This window comes from Salmo salar, chromosome ssa04 (genome assembly GCF_905237065.1).
Source record: "Salmo salar chromosome ssa04, Ssal_v3.1, whole genome shotgun sequence".
In the NCBI taxonomy this organism is placed as follows: Eukaryota; Metazoa; Chordata; class Actinopteri; order Salmoniformes; family Salmonidae; genus Salmo; species Salmo salar.
Window position 1 is genome coordinate 10,628,750 of NC_059445.1, and position 27,809 is coordinate 10,656,558.

General features: G+C 43.3%; 5 protein-coding genes across 6 annotated transcripts; all 5 read left to right on the forward strand.

The window, feature by feature from the left end:
* Positions 1 to 3,135: 3,135 nt before the first annotated feature.
* ndub6 (NADH dehydrogenase 1 beta subcomplex subunit 6) lies at positions 3,136 to 5,787 on the forward strand. Its single transcript, NM_001140996.2, is given in 4 exon segments — positions 3,136 to 3,426; positions 3,840 to 3,932; positions 4,452 to 4,496; positions 5,627 to 5,787. Coding segments are annotated over 4 exon segments (384 nt in total). The 5' UTR covers positions 3,136 to 3,246; the 3' UTR covers positions 5,693 to 5,787.
* Positions 5,788 to 6,555: 768 nt separating this feature from the next.
* LOC106602278 (E3 ubiquitin-protein ligase Topors) lies at positions 6,556 to 11,735 on the forward strand. Of its 2 annotated transcripts, none has more exons than XM_014194807.2 (2): positions 6,556 to 6,863; positions 7,580 to 11,735. In XM_014194807.2, exon 2 carries the CDS (start codon positions 7,589 to 7,591, stop codon positions 10,322 to 10,324), a length of 2,736 nt encoding a protein of 911 aa, XP_014050282.2. In that variant the 5' UTR covers positions 6,556 to 6,863; positions 7,580 to 7,588; the 3' UTR covers positions 10,325 to 11,735. The 2 variants fall into 2 exon arrangements, with proteins under 2 accessions (XP_014050282.2, XP_014050281.2); XM_014194806.2 differs by having other exon boundaries at positions 6,558 to 6,724.
* Positions 11,736 to 11,991: 256 nt separating this feature from the next.
* LOC100196683 (uncharacterized) lies at positions 11,992 to 15,793 on the forward strand. The gene is made up of 4 exons (XM_014194809.2): positions 11,992 to 12,162; positions 12,409 to 12,901; positions 14,519 to 14,944; positions 15,136 to 15,793. Exons 2-4 carry the CDS (start codon positions 12,450 to 12,452, stop codon positions 15,170 to 15,172), a joined length of 915 nt encoding a protein of 304 aa, XP_014050284.1. The 5' UTR covers positions 11,992 to 12,162; positions 12,409 to 12,449; the 3' UTR covers positions 15,173 to 15,793.
* Positions 15,794 to 20,553: 4,760 nt separating this feature from the next.
* On the forward strand, positions 20,554 to 22,269 carry LOC106602276 (E3 ubiquitin-protein ligase Topors-like). The gene is made up of 2 exons (XM_045717614.1): positions 20,554 to 21,098; positions 21,230 to 22,269. Exons 1-2 carry the CDS (start codon positions 20,554 to 20,556, stop codon positions 22,125 to 22,127), a joined length of 1,443 nt encoding a protein of 480 aa, XP_045573570.1. The 3' UTR covers positions 22,128 to 22,269.
* Positions 22,270 to 25,315: 3,046 nt separating this feature from the next.
* LOC100194720 (uncharacterized) lies at positions 25,316 to 27,247 on the forward strand. The gene is made up of 4 exons (XM_014194811.2): positions 25,316 to 25,449; positions 25,696 to 26,188; positions 26,337 to 26,759; positions 26,913 to 27,247. The coding sequence occupies exons 2-4, from the start codon at positions 25,737 to 25,739 to the stop codon at positions 26,938 to 26,940; spliced, it is 903 nt and encodes a 300-aa protein (XP_014050286.1). The 5' UTR covers positions 25,316 to 25,449; positions 25,696 to 25,736; the 3' UTR covers positions 26,941 to 27,247.
* Positions 27,248 to 27,809: the final 562 nt, after the last annotated feature.

Below are 27,809 nucleotides of genomic sequence, written 5' to 3' on the forward strand. Positions count from 1 at the left end.
GCAACTGCCATATTCACTGAAGTATGAACTTTCCCATGTCAAATAGTCAATTGCAGTTTTCCTTTGCAATTGTTAAAGGAATTTTATATCTTGATGATAATGATCAATAATCAATAAGCCTTGACTAATTCCCACAGTTTGTAAGACAATGGGTTAAATAATTAGGCAAGGACTCAGCTTTCTGTAAAAGGTTCCTTCGGCTTCAATTCTGTTCATATTTTATGAATTCTTCATTCAATGGAAAGGCTGGGTATAGTTGGTCTGTGTTGCATCGCCTGATGAAGTCTAGATATAACTGTGGTTGGTTGTGAGTTTGGAGACAGTCTAGGGAGGTTGAAGATGGACATGTACCCTTTAAAACGGGATCTGACTTACTAGAGGTGGAATGAAAGTCATCCCGAACACTTCCATCTGCTCTGTGGTTCTAGCCAAGAGACAAAGTGTGCCTTACCCAAACCACAAACAAATATATAGAGAAGGAGTTCAGCTCTCTGGGTCTAACCTTGGTCCAAGAGATGACGATACCTCCTATGAACCTAATTCTGGACTTTGATTTAAATGGCTTCCGGGTATGTCCTGACCCCCATTTCAAGGGAAGATGTTTGTTTTTTTACCGGAACCCCTGGCTGACCCAACAACACTGTAAAGGACATCGGTCAAGATTCTACTAGTGAGAGAGGAGAACGCCAGTTCCCCCAGTGCTGTCTGATGCATATGGGGGAGTCGGAGATGGTCCTTCAATGGTCTCGTATTTGAGTGATACTTGATAGGAGGGTGGTAGCAAAACCAGCCCCTTGCTGTAAATCAAAACTGGGTATGTCCCTTTGCTTGTGCATGGGGAGTCATCCTTGGGGTACCAAAATGTTCTGGAAAAATACACTGAAAGGGTCATGGGTTCATTGATTTTCATGCAACTAAATAGAGCCTGGTTTGATAGCCACTGTAATGTTTTCTTTATCATGTTTTACTCTGGTCAATGGCAGTATCGCTCTAACAACTCTGACCTACAGATGTAGGATCTTTAATTTGAGACAGTTTGCTACAGCAGGAAAATATCCTGCAGCAAGAGGAAATTAGAATTATTATGTGGATTATAATTAATGGACATTTTTGTAGGAGTTGACACATCAAGTCTGAAATTTCAAAGTGGAAATTACAAACTTCAGAAGACTTTTAAAACCTCACATACACCACAAGTTTTTAATTTCCTGCATTGCAGGAACGTTCTCCTGCAACAGGGTGATCAAATAAAGATCCTACATCTGCAGCAAACTTTTATTTTTTCACTTTATCCTAATATGCTGTAAGAGTCAAAGTCCAAAAGTAAGATATATATATATATATATATATATATATATATATATATATATATATATATATATATTTCTCTATATATATAGAGAGAGAGAAGCTGTACACACACAGAGGAGACATACACTGATAAAGGTGGAGGGGCCATTCTCCTAATCTAACTGCTATTGGGGTTGTGTCCGCTCTCGTCAACCTTCTGTGGTTTCTTTGGCACTCACCGTGGCGAGTGCCAACTTCCTGCAAAGAACGGAACACTTGGGTTAGGTTGCACCACAGACATTTTATTAGTGTGTGGTTTAGATAGAAGCTGCAGGTTGGATTACTGTACACTTGGTGGCCTCGGAATTCCGCCTGATATAAGTCTATATTGTGCAAATCCTCATGGACTCTGATGAAAGGCTTATCAGTTTACGAAACTATCTCTGCAGATGACACTGTTAATGATGCATCATTTGGAGCCTGTGTAATTTAAATGTCTCTGGTTTAAAAACAATTCCCAATGCATTTCATAGACAGGACTGGTGCATATTTTTCGTTGGATGATGCCAATTCTTATGATATGCTACTAAAATAAATCACTATTGATTTATGCTTCGGCACGTTCTGTACACATGTAAAGCCGTCACAGCATATCTGATTTGGAGTAGATCTTATTTCAATCAGATCCAAATGCAAAGACAACACACATCAGTTTCAATGGGGAAAAGTCCACTTTAAACAGGGTTTACGTCAAGCCTTTATGTCCTCTGTACTTGGAATATATAAGCCAATGGTCAGTTGTAAATAAATTCATAATTATAATAAGAAAAGAGACATTTCAGATGGACATGTCAGTGGTTTTATTTGATGAGTGACATAAAACATCCGTATTTTTCATGTCTTGAATATTTCGACACTGTCCGTCATCAAAAAATATTAATGTTGTGAGCCAAAGACTGGGTGTTCATTTACAACCCAGTACGGGGAATGGAGGGAACACTCAAATATATTTGGCTGTAGTACTACTGTCAGGAGAACACACGATTTCTGTTCATTGATTTATGTATTGATGGCAACTTACACACTTTAGTTGATCTACTCTGTTACACTCTGCATCACATACGAATGAATGATTTTGTGGATGTGTTGATAAAGTCCACTATATTTCAGAAGACATTGATATAGTTTGCTTAACAAATTGATGATCAAGACAGTTGACTATACTGTATCACTAACTATTGATAATACATCAGATTATAACTATGTCAAACATTTCAGCTTGTATTTTAAGTGTAATGACTAATGATTGAAAAAGCCCTTTGAAGCAATAATGTTTGATGATAGCTAAGATTTCACACTTTACAGTTTTTCCTAGCCACTGTGCTTCTACATCTGCATTGTTTGCTCTTTGGGGTTTTAGGCTGGGTATCTGTAAGCGCTTTGTGACAACTGCTGGTGTAAAAAGCTCTTTATAAAATACAATTGATTGAGGACTTGCTTATGCCCTGGGGACAGTGGTAGAATGGCCATATGGTGACACCAGTTTATAATGCTGCAACCACATCCAAACAGAAAACTCATTATCATTTACTGTTTATGACATCTTAATAGTAATTCACAAGGCATTTACCATTATAGTAAAAAGCATATGGATACATAATACAGAGTTTCCTTAATTTTGGATGAATGTAAAACATTTAGTAAGCAATTGTGTGTAGCATATTTTGCACAATGTATCAGAGAAATCAGTGATCATAAATATTCCGTTTTGTTTCCTCCTCCAGTCCCGTAGATGTCACTCACACACTCAGCCAAGGGGGGAAATGTGTAGTTACAGTTGTCGTTGACTGTTTTCTTCTTCATGAGTTTTGGCTGTGCACTCCATGGCGGTGTCCTCCATGGTGTCATTGTAGTGAAGTTGAATATCAAGAAAATAAGAACTAGCTCTTCTTAATCATGACTGGTTACACAGCAGACGAAAAGCTCCGCGTAGAGCAGATTTCAAACCTCAGGAGGAAATGGCTGAAGGACCAAGAGCTCAGTCCCAGAGAGCCCGTGCTGCCAAAGACAGCCCCCGGGCCCGTGGCAAAATTCTGGGCTGGCTTTCTGGAACCGAAGACCCTGTGGAGGCTTTACGTGAGTTTATCATTTTGCAATTTCATTCTAATATATCTCAACGAACAACGCTGTGAGAATTGGATTACAATGACTAACTAGCTAGTATTTGTGATAGCTACGTACTATGTTTTTGTTTTGAGACGTCGGTGTTACTGTTTACTAGCTAGCCTAGCCAGTTGCATGGGTCGTCACTAGTTACCATAGCCACATAGTTGCATGTTGACGCTCGTGACAGACGGGTTGACTAGTATTCTCATGCTTGGTGTGATGCCAGTCATCTGTGTCACTGCCAACCTGAACGTAACATAGCTACTGGCATGTTGCTAACTAATAGTTGTACCGAAAAACTGAATCAACTGTTGTCAGCAAGAAATCAACAACACCTGTTAACATTTGTGACACACGTCCCCTTTGTGTTGCTCTCTTTCCAGACCTACAAAGCCTACACTGGTGGAGTGTTCGCCTTGACCCGGTTGCTGATCCCTGCCTGGGTTGTGCATTATTACGTGAAGTATCATGTTGCTGTAAGTTTAATCAATTCAACACCAACAATAATGTTGTCTTTTCATTCATGTAGTGATGTTGTTGTTAGGAAAACCTGTTCCTGGAGTGTAAGAGGATTTTGGCCCAACCAGACTCCACCTGGATTCTTCCAACCACCTCACAGGCCTAATTGGTTAAATTCATAACACCAGTCCTCCCAGCTCTAAATCAAACATGAAATGCCAGGCTGTGTCACTCAAAAATCAGCATTGCTAATGCTTTACCCTGACCTACTGCCAAGACAGACTGGTCTTGATTTAAAAGTCTGAGACCTAATGTTCAAGAGGACTGATAATGTGTTTGACCCTGGCTGTTCAAAGTTTATTGTGCTCCGATTTATGAAATGTTATTATACAGTAGTGGATTGCAGTTTTTAGCCCTGTGTGTTGGTGTTCATTCACTATACCTGCTCTATTGAAAGTTGTATCATGCATGTGTCATAGAAGAGTCTTCAATTCAATCTAAAACATTGACCTGTCCTGCGTGTGTGTTTGTCACAGAAAAAGCCCTATGGCATCGTGGAGCTAAAGCCCAGACTGTTCCCTGTAAGTACATCTCATGTGTTGTTATAGGAACACGATTAAGCCTAGTCCTGGATGAAAAAGCACATACAATGAAGAATCTCTATTGTAAGTGCTTTTTAGTCCAGACTACGATTAATCTGTGTCTGTGAACTGTCTCTTAGTGTTACAGTGGATTCACTGCCCACTGGGCAAAAACAGGTTGAAACATACATTGTTTCCATGTCATTTCAATTGAAAAATGTAAATGTCAACAAGGAAAACTGATTGGTTTTGCAAAAGTCATTAACGTAAGGGAATTTTGTATTTTTTTTCACCCAACTTTTAACCTAAATGACTGGGTGACATTTTTGGTTGATTCCACAATGAATTCATATTAGTTGACAACTCAACCAAATGTAAATCAAAAGTAGATGTTGAACTGCCATCTGTACCCGGTGGGTGGGCAGAAGGGTTGGGTTAAATACGGAACACATTTCAGTTGAACACATTTCAGTTGAACACATTCAGTTGGATAACTGACTAGGTATCCCCCTTTCCTTTTGTCTTGATGATTGGACAAGATGGCGCTGACCAGAGGGTCGCCTCACTTCTAGTTCTTAGGAAACTTTGCAGTGTTTTGTTTTTTTATGTATTATTTCTTACATTGTTAGCCCAGAAAATCTTAAGTGTTATTACTTACAGCTGGGAAGAACTACTGGATATCAGACTTAGATGTGTGTATTAGGTAGTTGTTGTGGAATTGCTAGATTACTTGTTAGATATTGCTGCATTGTCGGAACTAGAAGCACAAGCATTTCACTACATTCGCATTAACATCTGCTAAACATGTGTATATGTGACCAGTAAAATGTGATTTATTGCTTATAGATTTATTTACACATGCATGTGACACAATGGTGCACTTTGGCAGTTTACAGTAAAGCACTGAATTGCAGTGCAGCTTATATATAAACTGCACTGCAATTGTGGCCTACTACGGTAACACAAAATGTATTTTAGCAGATGCTTTTTCCCAAAGCGACTTAGTCATGCGTGCATAAAGTTTGCATATGCGCAGTCCAGACTGCTTTCCTAGACCTTGTAATGAAAGAGTAGGGACATCTAGCAACTGACTCTTTCATTATCTGTACATTTTCCCTGTCTGTGTTCAGGGCGACACCATCTTGGAGACGGGAGAGGTTGTTCCAGACCTCCCAGAGAGCCATGGTCACCACTGAAGAAGACACAGTTGAAAGAATTGCACAATGTCTTTTTGTCCCTGCCCTGTTGTAAAAACTTTATGTGTATGTCATTAAATAATATTTACAATACTAATACATGTCAGAGATGTATATTTGGACAAGAATGTGGGGGAAAGAGTGCTGCATTTATTTGAGTAATTCAAATTTTATTTGTCACATGCGTCGAATACAACAGGTGTAGACCTTACAGTGAAATGCTTACTTATGAGCCCTTAACCGACAATGCAGTTTTAAAAAATACGGATAAGAATAAGAAATAAAAGTAACAATTAATTAAAGAGCAGCAGTAAAATAACAATAGCGAGAATATACAGGGGGGTACTGGTTAGTTGAGGTAATATGTACATGTAGGTAGAGTTATTAAAGTGACTATGCGTAGATGATAACAACAGAGAGTAGCAGTGGTGTAAAAGAGGGGGGGCAATGCAAAAAGTCCAGGTAGTCATTTGATTAGGTGTTCAGGAGTGTTATGCAGTAGAAGCTGTTTAGAAGCTTCTTGTACCTAGACTTGGTGCTCTGGTACTGCTTGCTGTGCGAGAGCAGAGAGAACAGTCTGACTAGGGTGGCTGGAGTCGTTGACAATTTTTAGGGCCTTCCTGGTATAGAGGTCCTGGATGGCAGGAAGCTTGGCCTCAGTGATGTACTGGGCTGTTCGCACTACCCTCTGTTTAAACGTTTAAAATAATAGCTTTGCAAACGATTTGACACAAGTAACCGATAGTGTAACCAAACTCACAATCATAGTTGATGTTTGTATATTATGGATGGCTATGGTTTATTAGTACCCCACTGTCTAATTTATGTCCATATTACGTTTATTTCCAGCGAATTCATCCTCTGTGCTAAAAGTTACTGACAATAGGTGGCGCACGAGACCATAAAAAAAGTACTTCATTCCAAAGCGGAAGATAAACACCCTCCAGTATACCATAATCCTTTGCGTTTTTATTATTTTAAATGGAGCGTTACATCACGGTATGAAACAGGAGGCCAACGCCAAAGAGTGTGGTAAACAACAAAATTAATTTACTTCTCTTTAGTACACATGGAAATAATAAAATATGAAAAGATTATATGAGAGGTCTTGAGTGTTGTCGCCGACAGGATTCCTAGACATTTGCCTCAGATCCCCGGCTTTTTTTTTTTGGTAAGCAAATGGACGAAAGATGGCTAGCTGAAAGCTGGCTAGCTGAAAGCTATTTTGCCCTTTTTACCCAAGCTGTCATTCATCACAATTCAGACTCACAAACATGTCATGAATAAATCATTACTTGTCAGGATTATCGGTCAGAGATTGGGGCCAAAGTCAACCATTATGAGTGTTCACTGTCCAACCCTAGATGAGTCAGAACAGCTAACGTAGCTGCTAATGTTATCTATCGAGCTAGCTAACGTTAATCTTACCAAGTAAAAGACACGTTCAAGTAATAACATTACATGGGAAGTTATTGGGCTTTATTATAATTTCACAACTGTAGTGGGGTAATTGTAAGATTCTGTTGAAATTGGTTGACACTCATTTTGCCATCTATGGTCAATGTGGCTAAATGGCTCTGACACAGTCAGCTGTGACCCCTGTAACGTTCCAATCTTTATATTATCATAGTTTTCTGATTATGTAACACATTGGATAATGACAACATGTTTAGATGCTCGTCTTACAAAATTCTTACCTGTTTGCATTAATACCTTTAAAATGATTTGTAAGAGTGTGTTGATGAAAGAGTTGTCTCTGCATCTGCCAATGGGCCTAGCTAGTGACAGTATATTACAGAAAATAACGTTTGAACAAAGTCAGTGCTGTGTTGTGTCCCTTCTTTATTGAAAACACTGTTTAACACGGGGTAATATTTCCTTCCCTAGACCATCACTATGGCAGCAGCAAAGATGACCTTACGGCTACTCAAGAAGAGTGCCCCGGACAAGACCTCAGAGGTTTTGTCTGCCGAGGCGTCTCCAGACTCTAAGTGCCCCATCTGTCTGGACCGATTCAACAACATGTCCTACCTCGATCTCTGCTTGCACAAGTTCTGCTTCCGCTGCATCCACGAGTGGTCCAAGAACAAAGCCGAGTGCCCGCTATGCAAGCAGCCATTCAACTCTATCTATCACAGTATACAATCAGAGAAGGACTTCAAGAAGTATGACCTGCGGCCCACGGAGAACGGTTCCTTTGGGAGTTTCGCAGGGGAACGGTTCCGCTACCGCACCACGCTGACGGGGGCGCGTCGGCAGGACCAGAGAAGGACATCCCCTCCCCCTGACAACGGGGTCATGTTCGAGGCCCTAACGGGGGCTTCCCCCCCTCCTCGGCAGGACCGAGGCCTCCGTCGCATGATGGCGCGCCTGGCGGCCAGAAGGCAGGCAGAAAGCGAGGGCCGGACCGTGCGCAGCCTCCGTGAGCAGGAGATGATCAAGTTCAGACGGGCGCTCTACCGGCGAGGGGCGCGAGTGCGGAGCGTGCGGGACGGCGGCCGTTCCCGGGACATCTCGGCGGAGTTCTTCCAGAGGAACCCTGCCTGCCTGCACCGCCTGTTGCCCTGGCTGAAGAGAGAGCTGGTGGTGCTGTACGGTGCTCACGGCTCCCTGGTCAACATTGTGCAGCACATCATCATGTCCCGCATCACCCGCTATGACATGGAGGACCGGGCCATCCAGGAGGAGCTGCAGCCCTTCCTCCAGGCCCGCACCGATCACTTCCTGCACGAGTTTGTCAACTTCGCCCGAGCACCCTTCAACATGGAAGCCTACGACCAGCATGCCACCTACGACTGCCCTGCGCCGTCCTCGGACGAGGGCAGCAGCTCCAACTCCTCAGTGATCGCCATCTCCGAGGATGAGGAGGGGGGCGATTCTGTGGAGCTGGACCCCCCGGGGGACCCCGTGTCCGGGCTTGCCCTGAGCCAGTCAACATGGGACGACGAGACGCCCGGACCTTCGTACTCCACAACAGAACCCACCAGGGCCCTGCTGCTATCAATCAGAGACTCAGACTCAGAGAGCAGTTTGGGGGAGGAGTGCGGAGCAGTGTCACAGCCAAAGGCCCCTCGCCTGACTGCAGGCTCTGCTCGGGTGAAAACCGACAAGGATGGACCGGCGTGTACCTCCTCTGGCGAAGAGGATTGCATCATCGTGGGCTTTGTAAAGCCCCTAGCTGAAAGGACTCCAGAGCTGGTCAAACTGTCTTCTGACTCAGAGGAGTCTGTTCTGGAGGAGAGCAAAGACGAAGTGCCCAGGCTGCTTCAACACATCCGCTTCACCAGCCTTAGCCCCGCCTCCTCTCAAGGCCAATGTCCTGGGAGGGCAGAGGGGATGGAAAGGGAGCAAGATGTATCGTGCTCCAAGGAGAGACGTAACACCTCACCCTCAATTAGACGTGAGACATCCAGTAAGTCAGCAAGCAAAAACAGAGGACAAACTAAGAAAGACGGCAGGAGATGTCAAAGTCGCGATAGATCTAGAGAGAGGCCACGGTCGAGAAGCAGAGACCGGAGGAGGAGGTCCAGGAGTGCCGACCGCAGCCGCTCGACCAAGAGCCCGGCCATCTCCATCAACAGCGACAGCACTCTGTCCAGAGGCAGGAGGCAGTCGCGCTCCCAAAGCCGCGACCGCTCCCACACTAAAGGAGAGAAGAAGAGTGACAATAAAGATGGCAGCCGATCAGGCCGCAGCCACGACTCATCGTCGCACTCCTATCACTGGCACTATTACAGCCGGGAGAGTGAGAAGGACAGCAGCGCCACACTCTACACAGAGAGGAGGTCCTACTACTCCAGCTCACACAGGAACATCGATTGCAGGTCCCCATACCGGAGCCAGAGTCCTGATTCCCACCGGCGGGATAAGAGGCGCTCCAGAAGTCGTTCCAGCACGTGTTCGCCGTCCGGTGCTCACAGGAAGTCTCGTCATGAGAAGCCCAGCGGGAAGAGAAAGTACAAATCGAGACACCTGGAGGAACCTGACCCCAAAGACAAGTCTTCCAATGCCCTTGACGAGCCTCCCTCCTCCACCACCTCGTCCTGTGCGAAAGACAAGAAGAAGAAGAAGAGCAAAGAGAAGCGTCACAGGAAGTCCAAGGAGAAGTCGGGGGGGAAAAGGAGCAGGAGCCTCAGCGTGGAGATCATCTATGAGGGCAGCTCCTCAGAGCAAACCAGGAAGCACCAGAAGAAGAAGAAGAAGCACAAGAAGAAGGGCAAGAGGCACAAGAGCAAAGAGCGCACAGGGTCCGGGAAACACTCGCCCACTGTCATCACCATAGACAGCGACAGTGACCAACATACTGCCGCAGGCGCTAACGATGCTAACCACACCTGCCCGGTAAGCAGCAGCACTAGCAACTACGTGCTAGTACCTAGCACAACCACCACCACAGGCAACCCTGCAGACTCTGGCCTGCTGGAGTCCATGTTACAACACTGGGAACAGCAGATTCCACCTGTGGGTCTGGACAGTGGAGCGTTGGAGGTCAAGCCTCCTCTAACTGCTGCTGCTACTACTGACACACCTACACATAGTGAGGGGGTTCTGTCCCAATCTGCCTCTGCGGATGAGGTGAACTGTCATAGCCCTTCAAATGACAACACAAGTCATTCTTTGGAAGAATCATAATGCTGGTGGGTAGGAAGACATTTTATTTACCTTTAAAAGTTAGTTTTACACATCACTATGGAGGACATTTGATCAAAAAAATGATATGTACTGTTCTGCCAAAAAGTGCTCTTTCATTTGGGATGTGCCACTTTGGTGTATGAGGTAAAAAAATTAAAAAGGGGTCAAATATTGGGGTTTATTTGTCTGTCAGTGACTGTCTGTAAGGCCTACATTTAAAAGTATTTGTATAAAATACTTCAACTAATTTCTTATCAGTCATTCATTTCTATGCATCAATCTCAGGGATAACATGGGCTATAAAGCTGATGTAGCTTGTACCGTCGTGTTGAAACCAAACACCTTTTCTACCTGCTGCTCATGTAGTCTGATGGAAAACTGCTCTTAATACTAGTTTATAAATCAATTTGGGAAAGACTGTTGTAACTGTGGAGTTGTAAATAGTAATAAACGTTTCTAAACTGAAATCAACAGCTGATATGACCTCCTGAATAAGTCAGCATTGGCCAGTAGCTCTTAGTTGGAGGCCACATATGTAATGGTTTCTGCCTGAGTGTGCATCCTTTCATGTGGATGGCATGACAGTTCTAGACCCTTACAGATGCTGCTACGATTAAGATGCTAACACATTACTCAAGCTGATTCTAGTGTGAAAAATGAACATCAACTTGCCAATGGTGCAATAACAAAATTATTGAAAGTAAGAAGTATCATGTGTTTATGTCCCCATTAGATTAGGCTTCTTATCTGAGTGGGTGCGGCTGCTTTTCATTTGAGATTTGATAAGATGATGCTAAACTGTAGGGTCAAGACTACAGTGGCGATTTTAGCATGTAAATCTTGGTGGGGCAAACTCTAAATATTTTTTTTTAGGTGCATGCCAGCAAAGTCACTACACTAAACAATACATTAATTGCACTATAACAGCGACAAGCGGTGCCCACAAACTGTTAGGGACTACATAAAGCTGTCCCAACAGCAGAGCTTTCTTTTCAGCACCATGAAATGAATCCTTACCACCGCTGCACCTGGCTATCAGCGGAGCCTTGTCTGGCAGCGAAACAGGGAGAATTGTTTGGGAAAGCTTGGCGAGTTAATGTTCCCATGGGATAGCGGTTACTGCTAAGGAGTACTGTCTGCATTGATAGCTGTGCTTGCTGTGGACCATGAGAGGAAAACCTGCACGGAACTGCCATACTTCGCTGAGGGAATATCTGCAAGTAGTGAGTAACCACAGCGGTGGGGTGCTTCGGGACTATATTGTGTGTCGTAATTTTTTTTTAGCGCCGACGGGTTAATTAAGCTTGAAATAATTTGGACATGGGTTGTGCATCAATCATTGGGGTTTATTATTTTTTATTTATTTTGATGTGGTGCTTTGAAAATGTAATAATACACATTTTGAACCTTATGTATGTTGTCTTGGTGGAGTCATTTACTGTTTCAATTTAATTGAATGCATGTGAAAGCATATCCATATTCAATAACAGAAACCTATAATCATACCATCTGAAGTTAATACCCTAGTTGTCATCACCATAGATAGTTTACAATAGGGATTCTTATTGGAGATGTCCTTCTCACCGAACATCCGATGCGGTTGAGATATTCTATGTAAGGTAATATCGCGAGAGTCAAATTCGAACCTGGTGAGAGTGTTACATATGTTTTGCTAAAAATGTGATGCTCACCTTACCTGAATGACGTGTCGCCACTGCAAGACTAGAGCAGGAAACGAAACCGAAAGTGGCAAGATTGGCATGCAGTCAGGAATTTAAACCTACGCGCTAGGTTTCCTAAGCATACGGAGTATTCCTGCATTTGTCTGGCAGCAGCAGGTAAGAACAGTCTCATCTGTTTTTCGAGACACATGAACTTATTACTGGACACTTGGTTATCAAACAACCCCTGTTTACTTACTAAATAAGTCTTTACATGATCGTGTTATAATTTTAGTGTAATAATTCAGCATATTTTGAAATATTATTCAGCCATAACAATTTAGTGTAACATTTTCAGCCGTAGGAATTTGCAATTATGTTAACTTACAAATTGTAATTGCAATGTATGAACTTAAATTACAGCTCATTTCAGCAGAGGTGTATTTAACAGCAGTTTCGTTACTATGGATGTTAACCCTGACTCCCCATACTACATCAACTTGCTTGACAGAAAGTCTCATCCTGAAGATCAAAGAGAATATGTGATGTTTCATGGCTGCTCAAAACAGGGCGCAGAGTTGATTAAAAGGGAAGGTTTCAAACCATCAAGTGCAGATAGAATGCTTGGTGCTGGTGTTTATGTTAGTCGGGACATCCGAAAAGCCTGTAAATACCCTCTTGATGTTCCTGACTCTGAGAAAAGAGTACTAAAAGTCAGAGTGGATGTCGGCAAGGTTAAGGTCATAGACATGCAGAACCACCCCATGCAGAAGACATGGCACACTGTGCATGGCTTTGACACTGCCTGGGTTCCTCCTAATGTTGGCATAGTACTGTGTAACGAGGAGGAGGACTGTGTCTATGACCCAAAGAGAATCAAAGTCATCGAGGTCATGAAGGTTACTGAAGATAACTTGTAAGTATGAAAAAGACTGCACTCTTTTCAAGAAACCTACAGGGATAATCCACCCCAAACCATTTAATTATTATGAGTGACAGTGTTAAACTGTTAAATAACACTAATATGTGAAAACATGTTTCATTTTGTCGTTATAACAAGGTTGGTATCAACATATAAAAATCGTTGTAGAAATCCGTTGCAGCTCAAGTCAACTGCAAAATCCACTGTGCAATGCTTTCTTTGGGCAGCTGGCTAGCTAGAAAACGTAGCTACACACAATACTAACAAAGATTTGTAAAACTAACCCAAGATAGACCAGAGCCTGTTGTTTCCAATGGGAGCAAATGAATCATAGTGGGCAGAAAAAGCAAGGTGGGCAGAGCCAAGCACGAGCTAGCGATTTCCTAAGGCGCGTTCTAGCATTTATTTGCATATTTACATTAGGGAACGCCTACTCTGAAGTGCCCTTGTGCAATAACGAAATTCGACCTTTCGCTCCTAAATATTTTCCGAAAATTCGGCAAAAGGTAAAGTCTACAAAAGGTAAAGTCTACAAAACTTAGTCCACAATGTTTGTTACAGAGTGTAGTTTTGGAAACCGAAAACTGTATTGAGTTCAAATGTTTAATCGATGAGAAAATGTGAAGAATGTCGTCCAAAATCCATCTCGCTCAATCTTCTCCCACTGCCGGCGACTGGTCTTCCTCTCTTCACCATATTTGGCAGTGAGTGGAAACCAACCGAACGCTTCACCTTTATTTTTTAACCTTTATTTTTTAACCTTTATTTAACTAGTCAGTTAAGAACAAATTCTTATTTACAATTACAGCCAAACCCGGACGACGCTGGGCCAATTGTGCACCGCCCTATTAGACTCCCAATCACACATGTGATACAACCTGGATTCAAACCAGGGACTGTAGTGATGCCTTTTGCACTGAGATGCAGTCGTAGACCACTGCGCCACTCCGGATCATGTATACATCCAGTGAAATATCTGGCTCATTGTTCTATCTGTGATCATACAAAAGTCAATATCAGCGTGTAATGTAGCAAGCTAGCTGTAGAAATCGCCTAAACAAACTGCACTGTTAATTTAGGAGTCTCTCACCCAGTTCAATTTGCAGTTAATCTCTGCCCAGAGCAGTGCAGAGTACGTTGCTATGGCAACAATGGCTCTTTCCCACGTTTCCCACAGTCACACTCAGAAGAAACTTGAGTTAAATAATTTGGTACACTTTTTAGATTGAGCACATCTAAGTGAATTCTATACTTTGTCATGAGGATATAGACTAGTATGCCATATCATCTATAGGCTAATTTGGTGATCCGGAATGCAGGTCATTGTTTTAAAAGCGTTATGAAATGTGATAGTGTCTATCTGCAGTGAGGAGAACCATATGATGCGTTCCTACATGATTTCCTGATTTCACAGAAGGACCACTTAGAAAATATTTTTTTCACCCGCTGATAAAACAGGCTTTCACCAAATTGACATCAGTTTCATAATTTTTATTTCTGGGGGTGGATTATCCCTTTAAAGATAAAATATCTTACAATTTGAAATGATGTACATAGGCCTACTGAATCCAATATACTTTATGTAAACAAAATGTTCTCCCTGTCTTACAGATCTCAGTATGATCATCTTCAGAGTGGAGTCACCCCTGAGGACAGCCACGTCTACGTGATGTATCATGGAACATCAAAACAGATTGCTGTGGATATACAGAGAAATGGATTCAAACCTTCCAAAGATGGCATGCTTGGTGCCGGTGTCTACCTCAGTCGAGACATCAGAAAAGCCATCAAATACCCCATTGGTGCCGATGACTCAGACAGGATGGTTCTGAAAGTAAAGGTGAATGTTGGCAAGGTTAAGGTGATAAAATGTCAGAGACACCCCATGCAGAAGACCTGGCACACTGAGCATGGCTTCGACACTGCCTGGGTTCCACCTGGTGTTGGCATGGTGCCGAGCAACCAAGAGGAGGACTGTGTTTTCGACCCAAAGAGAATCAAAGTGTTGGCAATGCTGAAAGTGCCCAACTTAAAGAAGTAAGTGATATTGACACAGTCACCTATAACAACTAGACAAAAGTAGTACTATGCTTGCAGACATATAAAGCAATCATAAATCATTTTCCAAGAAAGGCTTGAAAGAGTTATTGATACCAGCACATACAGTATGCTTACCCCTCTATGCAGGTTTTGATTGAGACATTTTGTATTTAATTCTCTTTCCTCAGTGTAAACCCATGGTTGAAACATCTACTGCAAAACTGATGGTGTTCTGCATTCAGAGGGAGCATCAACTCATGGTCATCAGAAGAGGATGGTGTCAGGTTCACCTAGGGGTCATGATTGGGGCTGTACCAAATGATTGATGTATTAGAATAATTGATTATGCTTATGTTGTATTAATAGAAGGGGAGGGGTTATAAGACCCCTCTTTACATTTATAGGGTCCTAGACTACAGATTAACAATATATATACACATTGAGGTTTGAATGTTGTTCCACAGTTGTTTTCTAGTGTTCTCTCTCTCTCTCTCTCTCTCTCTCGCTCTCTCTCTCTCTCTCTCATAAAGAGACCCCTCTGAGAAATGTGTGACTGAGACTACTCAGACATTCCACTATAATCAATTTGGACATTTACTGCTAAGCTTTTAGATAACACACTAAAAGCCTTGTTTATATAGCTTTGTAGGCATGGTTTTGGTCTCAGGAGTAAAAGGTAATGACATAGGCAGTGACATCACTAAAGGCTGGACTTTGGGTTTGATAAAATAACATGGGACCTTTTCTTTGATGCAGAACTTACTCAGAAACATGCATGCTATGTTCCTGATTGTCAACTTCTGTCTGCAATTGCATTAATAAAGGTTTTTGCATGATTTAATTAAAGATATTGTCATAATGGTAATTTCACCAATGATTGACAAGGAACAAGGAAACGAACCCTAACATTTGGCGAGCTTGCCAGGAGTGAGTGTCACCCAGTTGGCGGACATTCCACACCACGGTGCCAGAGCTCATAGGAAGAAGACGCTATATTTCACAATGGGCCTACTGATGATTTGACATGGCAATCTATATGCAATCAATCATATGACCTTATCATATCAATTTTTTTTTAAATACAGTCAATCATATTTACTTTATGTCAATAATACATGTGTATCGATGATCATACGTTGTTTAAAAAAATATATCTTCCTATAATAAATCTATAACAATTAAGTTTATTTGGTAAATATTTTCTTAATTCTTTCTTGAACTGCACTGTTGGTTAAGGGCTTGTAAGTAAGCATTTCACGGTAAGGTCTACACGTTGTATTCGGTGCATGTGACAAATACAGTTTGATTTTATTTATTTTATTTCACCTTTATTTAACCAGGTAGGCCAGTTGAGAACAAGTTCTCATTTACAACTGCGACCTGGCCAAGATAGAGCAAATCAAATGTATTTATATAGCCCTTCTTACATCAGGCTGTACAGAAACCCAGCCTAAAACCCCAAACAGCAAGCAATGCAGGTGTAGAAGCACGGTGGCTAGGAAAAACTCCCTAGAAAGGCCAAAACCTAGGAAGAAACCTAGAGAGGAACCAGGCTATGAGGGGTGGCCAGTCCTCTTCTGGCTGTGCCGGGGTGGAGATTATGACAGAACATGGCCAAGATGTTCAAATGTTCATAAATGACCAGCATGGTCAAATAATAATAATAATCATAGTAGTTGTCGAGGGTGCAACAAGTCAGCAACTCAAGAGTAAGTGTCAGTTGGCTTTTTCATAGCCGATCTTTGAGAGTATCTCTACCGCTCCTGCTGTCTCTAGAGAGTTGAAAACAGCAGGTCTGGGACAGGTAGTATGTCCGGTAAACGGGTCAGGGTTCCAGCAGGTCTGGGACAGGTAGCACGTCCGGTGAACAGGTCAGGGTTCCATAGCCGCAGGCAGAACAGTTGGACACTGGAGCAGCAGCACGGCCAGGTGGACTGGGGACAGCAAGGAGTCATCATTCCAGGTAGTCCTGAGGCATTGTCCTAGGGCTCAGGTCCTCCGAGAGAGAAAAAGAAAGAGAATTAGAGAGAGTATATTTAAATTCACATAGGACACCGGATAAGACAAGAGAAATACTCCAGATGTAACAGACTGACCCTAGCCCCCCGACACATAAACTACTGCAGCATAAATACTGGAGGCTGAGACAGGAGGGGTCAGGAGACACTGTGGCCCCATCCGATGATACCCCCGGACAGGGCCAAACAGGCAGGATATAACCCCACCCACATTGCCAAAGCACAGCCCCACACCACAGCCCCACCAATGTAGTGCGACACAAACAACACAGAGTTACACATGGGATAAACAAACGTACAGTCAATAACACAATAGAAAAGTCTATATACAGTGTGTGCAAATGTAGTAAGATTAGGGAGGTAAGGCAATAAATATGCCATAGTGGCAAAATAATTACAATTTAGCAATTAAACACTGGAATGAAAGATGTGCAGAAGATGAATGTGCAAGTAGAGATACTGGGGTGCAAAGGAGCAAAAAAATAAATGACGATATGGGCATGAGGTAGTTGGGTGGGCTATTCACAGTTGGGCTGTGTACAGGTGCAATGATCAGTAAGCTGCTCTGACAGCTGATACTTAAAGTTAGTGAGGGAGATATAAGTCTCCAGCTTCAGTGATTTTTGCAATTCGTTCCAGTCATTGGCAGCAGAGAACTGTAAGGAAAGGCGGCCAAAGGAGGAGTTGGCTTTGGGGGTGACCAGTGAAATATACAGTTGAAGTCGGAAGTTTACATACACTTAGGTTGGAGTCATTAAAACTCGTTTTTCAACCACTCCACAAATTTCTTGTTAACAAACTATAGTTTTGGCAAGTCGGTTAGGACAGCGGTCCCCAACCCCCGGGCCGCGGACCGGTACCAGTCCGTGGGTTGTTTGGTACTGGGCCGCAGAGAAAGAATAAATAACTTACATTATTTCCGTTTTATTTATTATCTGAACAATGTTTTATTTTGAAAAATGAACGCGGAGCACAGACACCCCCGTGCTTCACGGTTGGGATGGTGTTCTTCGGCTTGTAAGCCTCCCCCTTTTTCCTCCAAATATAACGATGGTCATTATGGCCAAACAGTTCTATTTTTGTTTCATCAGACCAGAGGACATTTCTCCAAAAAGTACGACCTTTGTTCCCATGTGCAGTTGCAAACCGTAGTCTGGCTTTTTTATGGCGGTTTTGGATCAGTGGCTTCTTCCTTGCTGAGCGGCCTTTCAGGTTATGTTGATACAGGACTTGTTTTACTGTGGATATAGATACTTTTGTACCTGTTTCCTCCAGCATCTTCACAAGGTCCTTTGCTCTTGTTCTGGGATTGATTTGCACTTTTCGCACTAAAGTATGTTCATCTCTAGGAGACAGAACGCGTCTCCTTCCTGAGTTGTATGAATTTACGCAGCAGGTTAGGATCATTAAAGTAGAAGTTTAGGAAACTGAGGTTAAGGTTAGGAAAATGGTTAGTGTTTTGAGAAGGAGGTTAGGAGAGAGACTTTGAGTATGCTTTCCGCATGGTTTGTTCAAGACAACTGAGAACTCTGAAAAAACGAGCTCAGATTGGAATGTCAGTGATCTTCATGGCGGAGAAGTCGGAGAGCTAAAACGCTGCAGTCATTTCTAGATGGGATACAGTTTGTCAATTTGACTTAAAAAAATAATAATTGGGGGGCATTTAGCAAACCCCAACCCTAACACTTTCCCTAACCTGCTACGTTAATTCTCCTAACCTGCTGCTTAAGTTCTCCAAAACCTGCTATGAAAAGGGAATTTTGACGAAAGCTGTATCCCTTCTAGACAAAACCAGTTGATGCCCGAAATTCCGAGTTGGATGACCGTTCAAAATTATTTCCCAGTTGGAGCGCGTTTTTTCCTAGTTCCCAGTTGTCTTGAACGCACTAAAGTCGGATATTTCCTAGTTTCGAGGTACAGGTTGTCCTGAACAAACCAAGTAGCCTGGCCTATTCCGATCTGAGGTTTGAGTTGCGAGTGCTACACCGCTCTGTCACGGTTGTCGTCGGGAAAGGAGGACCAAAATGCAGCAGGATTGTGGATGCTCATCTTGACGTTTATTAAACTCAAAAGTGAACACCAAAATAATAAACACAACGAACTCATGATCAACAAAACAGTCTTGTCAGGCTCACACACGCTAAACAAGAAACAATCTCCCACCACTACAAACACACCCTAATATATAGGACTCTCAATTAAAGGCAAATAGACAACACCTGCCTTCAATTGAGAGTCCCTACCCCAATTAACTAAACATAGAAACAGATTCACTAGACTAAACATAGAAATACATAAACATAACACAGTGCCCAAAACCCCCGGAATACATAAATCAAATGCCCTACTAAATCAACCACCACCCCGAACCACATAAAACAAATACCCTCTGCCACGTCCTGACCAAACTACAATAACAATTAACCCTTATACTGGTCAGGACGTGACACGCTCTGAGTTGGCAGTGGCAGTCCAAACTTCATGTAAGGTCAACCATTTAAATAATTTATTTGAGCTAAACAGCATAACACATTTGATCGTAATAATGACAGAATTGCGTTTACTTTCATATTCGTTTTCTCTCAATTTTTTTATTTGTGGCCTTGTACCCGCAGTATATTTTAATGGCTTGATTAGGCTAAACATAATAAAACAATTCCAAATAAGGTAATGAGTTAGAATTGTATGTTTGACAACCTTATAAACGTCCAAAAGTCTTCTGCAAACAATTTGAACTATGTTAAATATGAGAGGCAGGTGGGTTCCGCTACCGCACCATGCTGACGGGGGCGCGTCGGCAGGACCAGAGAAGGACATCCCCTCCCCCCGACAACGGGGTCATGTTCGAGGCCCTAACGGGGGCAGGACCGAGGCCTCCATGGCATGATGGCGCGCCTGGCGGCCAGAAGGCGGGCAGAAAGCGAGGGCTGGACCGTGCACAGCCTCCGTGAGCAAGAGATGATCAAGTTCAGACGGTCGCTCTACCGGCGAGGGGTGCGAGTGTGGAGCATGCGGGACGGCGGCCGTTCCCGGGACATCTCGGCGGAGTTCTTCCAGAGGAACCCGGCCTGCCTGCACCGCCTGTTGCCCTGGCTGAAGAGAGAGCTGGTGGTGCTGTACGGTGCTCACGGCTCTCTGGTCAACATTGTGCAGCACATCATCATGTCCCGCATCACCCGCTATGACATGGAGGACAGGGCCATTCAGGAGGAGCTGCAGCCGTTCCTCCAGGCCCGCACCGATCACTTCCTGCACGAGTTTGCCAACTTCGCCCGAGCACCCTTCAACATGGAAGCCTACGACAAGCATGCCGCCTACGACTGCCCTGCGCCATCCTCGGACGAGGGCAGCAGCTCCAACTCCTCAGTGATCGCCATCTCCGAGGATGAGGAGGGGGGCGATTCTGTGGAGCTGGACCCCCCGGGGGACCCCGTGTCCGGGGTTGCCCTGAGCCAGTCAACATGGGACGACGAGACGCCCGGACCTTCGTACTCCACAACAGAACCCACCAGGGCCCTGCTGCTATCAATCAGAGACTCAGACTCAGAGAGCAGTGTGGGTGAAGAGTGAAGAGCAGTGTCACAGCCAATGGCCCCTTGCCTGACTGCAGGCTCTGCTCGGGTGAAAACCGACAAGGATGGACCGGCGTGTACCTCCTCTGGCGATGAGGATTGCATCATCGTGGGCTTTGTAAAACCCCTAACTGAAAGGAATCCAGAGCTGGTCAAGCTGTCCTCTGACTCAGAGGAGTCTGTTCTGGAGGAGAGCAAAGACGAAGTGCCCAGGCTGCTTCAACACATCCGCTTCACCAGCCTTAGCCCCGCCTCCTCTCAAGGCCAATGTCCAGGGAGGGCAGAGGGGATGGAAAGGGAGCAAGATGTATCGTGCTCCAAGGAGAGACGTAACACCTCACCCTCAATTAGACGTGAGACATCCAGTAAGTCAGCAAGCAAAAACAGCGGACAAACTGAGAAAGACGGCAGGAGATGTCAAAGTCGCGATAGATCTAGAGAGAGGCCACGTTCGAGAAGCAGAGACCAGAGGAGGAGGTCCAGGAGTGCCGACCGCAGCCGCTCAACCAAGAGCATGGCCATCTCCATCAACAGCGATAGCACTCTGTCCAGAGGCAGGAGGCAGTCGCGCTCCCAAAGCCGCGACCACTCCCACACAAAAGGAGAGAAGAAGAGGGACAATAAAGATGGTACAGCCGATCAGGCCGCAGCCACGACTCATCGTCGCACTCCTATCACTGGCACTACTACAGCCGGGAGAGTGAGAAGGACAGCAGCGCCACACTCTACACAGAGAGGAGGTCCTACTACTCCAGCTCACACAGGAACATCGATTGCAGGTCCCCATCCTGGAGCCAGAGTCCTGATTTCCACCGGCGGGATAAGAGGCGCTCCAGAAGTCGTTCCAGCACGTGTTCGCCGTCCGGTGCTCACAGGAAGTCTCGTCACGAGAAGCCCAGCGGGAAGAGAAAGTACAAATCGAGACACCTGGAGGAACCTGACCCCAAAGACAAGTCTTCCAATGCCCTTGACGAGCCTCCCTCCTCCACCACCTCGTCCTGTATGAAAGACAAGAAGAAGAAGAAGAGCAAAGAGAAGCGTCACAGGAAGTCCAAGGAGAAGTCGGGGGGGAAAAGGAGCAGGAGCCTCAGCGTGGAGATCATCTATGAGGGCAGCTCCTCAGAGCAAACCAGGAAGCACCAGAAGAAGAAGAGGAAGAAGCACAAGAAGAAGGGCAAGAGGCACAAGAGCAAAGAGCGCACAGGGTCCGGGAAACACTCGCCCACTGTCATCACCATAGACAGCGACAGTGACCAACATACTGCCGCAGGCGCTAATGATGCTAACCACACCTGCCCGGTAAGCAGCAGCACTAGCAACTACGTGCTAGTACCTAGCACAACCACCACCACAGGCAACCCTGCAGACTCTGGCCTGCTGGAGTCCATGTTACAAGACTGGGAACAGCAGATTCCACCTGTGGGTCTGGACAGTGGAGTGTTGGAGGTCAAGCCTCCTCTAACTGCTACTGCTACTACTGACACACCCACACATAGTGAGGGGGTTCTGTCCCAATCTGCCTCTGTGGATGAGGTGAACTCTCATAGCCCTTCAAATGACAACACAAGTCATTCTTTGGAAGAATCATAATGCTGGTGGGTAGGAAGACATTTTATTTACCTTTAAAAGTTAGTTTTACACATCACTATGCAGGATATTTGATATGTACTGTTCTGCCAAAAGGTGCTCTTTCATTTGGGATGTGCCACTTTGCTGTATGAGGTAAAAAATATTGGGGTTTATTTGTCTTATTTACAGTGGCTGTCTGTAAGGCCTACATTAAAAAGTATTTGTATAAAATACTTCAACTAATTTCTTATCAGTCATTCATTTCTATGCATCAATCTCAGGGATAACATGGGCTATAAAGCTGATGTACCTTGTACCGTTGTATTGAAACCAAACACCTTTTCTACCTGCTGCTCATGTAGTCTGATGGAAAACTGCTCTTAATACTAGCCAATAAATCAATATGGGAAAGACTGTTGTAACTGTGGAGTTGTAAATAGTAATAAACGTTTCTAAACTGAAATCAACAGCTGATATGACCTCCTGAATAAGTCAGCATTGGCCAGTAGCTCTTAGTTGGAGGCCACATATGTAATGGTTTCTGCCTGAGTGTGCATCCTTTCATGTGGATGGCATGAGAGTTCTAGACCCTTACAGATGCTGCTACGATTAAGATGCTAACACATTACTCATGCTGATTCTAGTGTGATAAATGAACATCAACTTGCCAATGGTGCAATAACAAAATGATTGAAAGTAAAACGTATCATGTGTTTATGTCCCCATTAGATTAGGCTTCTTATCTGAGTGGGCGCGGCTGCTTTTCATTTGAGATTTGATAAGATGATGCTAAACTGTAGGGTCAAGACTACAGTGGCGATTTTAGCATGTAAATCTTGGTGGGGCAAACTCTAAATATTTTTTTTAGGTGCATGCCAGCAAAGACACAACACTAAACAATACATGAATTGCACTATAACGGCAACAAGCGGTGCCCACAAACTGTTAGGGTCTATGTAACCGATGTGAAAAGGCTAGTTAGTTAGCGGTGGTGCGCGCTAATAGCGATTCAATCAGTGACGTCACTCGCTCTGAGACCTGAAGTGGTTGTTCCCCTTGCGTTGCAAGGGCCGTGGCTTTTGTGGTGTGATGGGTAACGATGCTTCGTGGGTGTCAGTTGTTGATGTGTGCAAGGGTCCCTGGTTCGAGCCCAGGTTGGGGCAAAGAGAGGGACTGAACCTACACAGTTACATCTACATAAATCTGTCCCAACAGCAGAGCTTTCTTTTCAGCACCATGAAGTGAATCCTTACCACCGCTGTACCTGGCTATCAGCGGAGCCTTGTCAAACAATTAATTCAGCCTCTTTTACTGCCTTTTTAAAAAATGTGACTGATATGGCTGACTTGCTTAAACAAATGTGGCTTCTACTGACAATTGAGATGTACAAACTATGGCATAAGGGAACGATGAGCGGATAAGAGGCATTAAGTAATTTAGAATAAGGCATTAATTAGCGACTTAAGATGGACGTGGTCAATATAACTATGTGTTCAGCACTTTTGAAATGTACAGCAACAGAATGCCAAACACGGCTTCTCTTACAGTATTTTCCCTGTACACCAAGTCAGAACCATAGTGTTAGGGTTGAACTGGCTATTTGTTTGCATAACTTATATAATATACTGGGGAAGCTATGCTACAATATTAAATATATAAACTACGGATAAGTCAACTGCTGAAGACAAGAACTACAATCGGCGACAGGAAGTGCGTCACGAGGCTGGGACCAGCCTGCACGCCGACGATAGGAGGAGCAAGTTTAAACCACGCTCCTCCTCCCTCTGACAGGCCAGCATTGAGCGGGAACTATCACTGTCAGAGTATATAAGAGAGAACAATAGGATGGGACGCTCTCTTCTCTGTCTGCCCTGCGTGGTGTAACAGCGAGACCGTATACGAATGACATATTTACCATACACGTGTTTGCATTAATTAAAGTACAAATAAATCAGAAGTTACTATGTGCTGACTATTTTGTTCTGATACCAGAATCGAATTGACGCAACTTAAACAATAGGATAAATAAAGGGGACATATAAGCAAACAATGAAACCTCTTACAATATTAGATGATAACATTTCTCAAAAACACGTTATAAGCTACATGTGCAGCACCACCGAGTCAGAACAGTAACATTAGGAGAAATTAAGAGGTGAAAATAGACCAAATTATTAGGGTGAGGCACATGGGCTACTAACAGCTTACTACACAACATACTTATTATTACTTTCTTAGCTACAGTATACATAACTCCCTTGCATATTACATCATTTATGCAGCAGCATACAAGACATTTTTGGACTCACCTTGGCTTGTGATGTGCTCACTTAAACATGAAGGTGGTGCGGCGGTCCTTTGTGGGCAAATTTTGTCATCAAAATCTGGCATTCTCTGGATTTATGGTAGGAACTCGGGGGGGAAAAAACACACAGCCGCTCCATTGAATAGCAGGCTAGTGGTTACTTTGCAATGCTTGCAGTTAGCCACTGATTCCTTCCAAATGAATCACTGTTGAATTTGCTATTTCCAACTTGTTGTGTAATCTTTATGCCCAATGGCCGATGAGCACCGATACATTTTATCTATAATTTCTCTTCATTATTTCTCTTCATATGACAAGGATTATAAAGGATTTGCCAGTAGATTGTCTACTTGATTCATGATGACTGCTAGTTAAGATTTTGAAAGTAAGATGTTGACATGATCAGTCCAAACAAAGCTACAGTACATATAACATGATTTGATGTCATTTTATCTGTGGCCAATGACCTTGAGCCTTCTTGGAAGGGCACTTGAAATATAACTCTATGGCAGGACCCAAAGGGCTGAAATTTTGGATGTCTACCCTTACTAAGGACTTAGACTTGGTGATGAAGTAGTGCCTCCATGAGTGACAGAACACTGAGCCAATCACAGCGCAATGCTCCTATTTCCTGCTGGCTCGCCCCACCACCACAGAAAACGCTGAGCTAGGCTGAAACACCTGCATTTTATAGCTGACTTACTCAAGAGAACTAAAAAGAGACCATGTGTGTATGCGGCTTTAGCAAATCAATTATATATATATATATATTTTACATTGTTTGCAAACTGATATGTGACACATATGAATGCCAAAATTACATGCAAAACAGACTAGAACCCCCCCCCCCAAAATTGTATTTTTTATCTTTGCAAAACATGTGGTGCTCACTTGTCCTGAATGACGGGTCAAGACTGCAAGACTAGACCAGGAAATGAAACCTAAATTGGCAAGATTGGCCTGCAGTCAGGAATTGAAACCTAAGTGCTAGGTTTCCTAAGCATAGGGAGTATTCCTGCATTTGTCTGGCAGCAGCAGGTAAGAACAGTCTCATCTGTTTTTCGAGACACGTTAACTTATTACTGGACACTTGGCTATCAAACAACCCCTGTTTACTTACTAAATAAGTCTTTACATGATCGTGTTATAATTTTTGTGTAATAATTCTGCATATTTTGAAATATTATTCAGCCATAACAATTTAGTGTAACAGTTTCAGCCTTAGGAATTTGCAATGATGTTAACTTACAAATTGTAATTGCAATGTATGAACTTAAATTACAGCTCATTTCAGCAGAGGTGTATTTAACAGCAGTTTCGTTACTATGGATGTTAACCCTGACTCCCCATACTACATCAACTTGCTTGACAGCAAGACTCACCCTGAAGATCACAGAGAATATGTGATGTTTCATGGCTGCTCAAAACAGGGCGCAGAGTTGATTAAAAGGGAAGGTTTCAAACCATCAAGTGCAGATAGAATGCTTGGTGCTGGTGTTTATGTTAGTCGGGACATCCGAAAAGCCTGTAAATACCCTCTTGATGTTCCTGACTCTGAGAAAAGAGTACTAAAAGTCAGAGTGGATGTCGGCAGGGTTAAGGAAATAGACAAGCGGAACCACCCCATGCAGAAGACATGGCACACTGTGCATGGCTTTGACACTGCCTGGGTTCCTCCTAATGTTGGCATGGTGCCGAGCAACCAACAGGAGAACTGTGTCTATGAACCGAAGAGAATCAAAGTCATTGAGGTGATGAAGGTTACCGAAGAGAACTTGTAAGTATGAAAAAGACTTAAAGTTTCATATACAACACTTTTTTTCAATAAATGTAAAGATATAATGTATCTTAAAAACAATTAACCTACTGAACACAATATAATTTCTTACATAGCTATAAACACAAATGATGTTCCTGTCTTACAGATCTCAGTATGATCATCTTCAGAGTGGAGTCACCCCTGAGGACAGTCACGTCTACGTGATGTATCATGGGACATCAAAGCAGGCTGCAGTAGAAATACAGAGAAATGGATTCACACCATCTAAAGTTGGCATGCTTGGTGCAGGTGTCTACCTCAGTCGAGACATCAGAAAAGTCATTAGATACCCCCTTGGTTCTTCTGACTCAGACAGGATGGTTCTGAAAGTGAAGGTGAATGTTGGCAGAGTTAAAGTCATCAACAAAAAAGGTCATGACAACCAATACAACTGGCACACTCGTGGCTTCGACACTGCCTGGGTTCCACCTGGTGTTGGCATGGTGCCGAGCAACCAAGAGGAAGACTGTGTCTATGACCCAAAGAGAATCAAAGTGATGGCAATGCTGGATGTCGCCAACTTAAAAAAGTAAATGATATCGAGTCACAGTCATATAACACAATCAGTAAAGTAATACTTTTTTCAAGAAAGACTTAAAAGACTACTTGATACTAGATCATATGCTATGCTTACCCCACTTCAGGTTTTGATTGAGGCGTTTCTATTTGATTCTTTCCCCAGGGTAAACCCATGGTTAACCCATGGTTAAACACTATGCAGTGGAACTGATGAACTCTGCATTCAGTGGGAGCATCCAGCATCACCTCATGGTCACCAGAAGAGGATGGTTAGAATCAGACGGTCCAACATGATACAGCTCATAGGAAGTAGAAGCTGATGATTTGACATGGCAATCTATATGCAATCAATCATATAACCTTATCATATCAAATATTTTCGAAATATAATCAATCATATTTACTTGATGTCAATAATGCATGTGTATCAATGATCATATGTTTAAAAAAATGTTTTTTTCTTCCTGATATACACCTCAAATAAATATGTAAAAGTTCCCCACATTGTCTGAGTGTGTTTCCCTTTTCCTCTTAGAATATCTAATCCGTTAATCAGCAAGATAAAAGGGAAAGTAGCCTTTACTTTTGATTGGTCGTGGCCATACCCTTGAGAAACTACATTTCGCCAGTACAGTTATGATTAGGTTTGTGCGCACTTCAAATTAATGATGGTGTTCCTGCCCTACTAATTCCAGCTCTTACAAAGGCAGGATAAGTCTTTAACATATCAGCTAACCCAGTGATGTATATATACACCATTGAGCTAACCAAATAATGTGATTTAGCAATTTGACCATTGGTTGATGCAATGCAACGTCTGTGGATCTATTCGGGCAGGAACACCACCAATACCGATGAGGGAGAGACTCTTCACTGCACTTCGATTCCGAAGTGACTTTTCAGTAGCAGGTTAGGATACGGAGGTTAGCGAAAATAATGTCCTAACCTGCTACGAAAATGTATTTGTATCGAAGTTCGGTGAAAAGTGTCCCATACCTGTGACATTGGATTAGAAGCTCAATTGTATACTTCTCACGTCCTCTCTCCTCGCCTCTTTCTC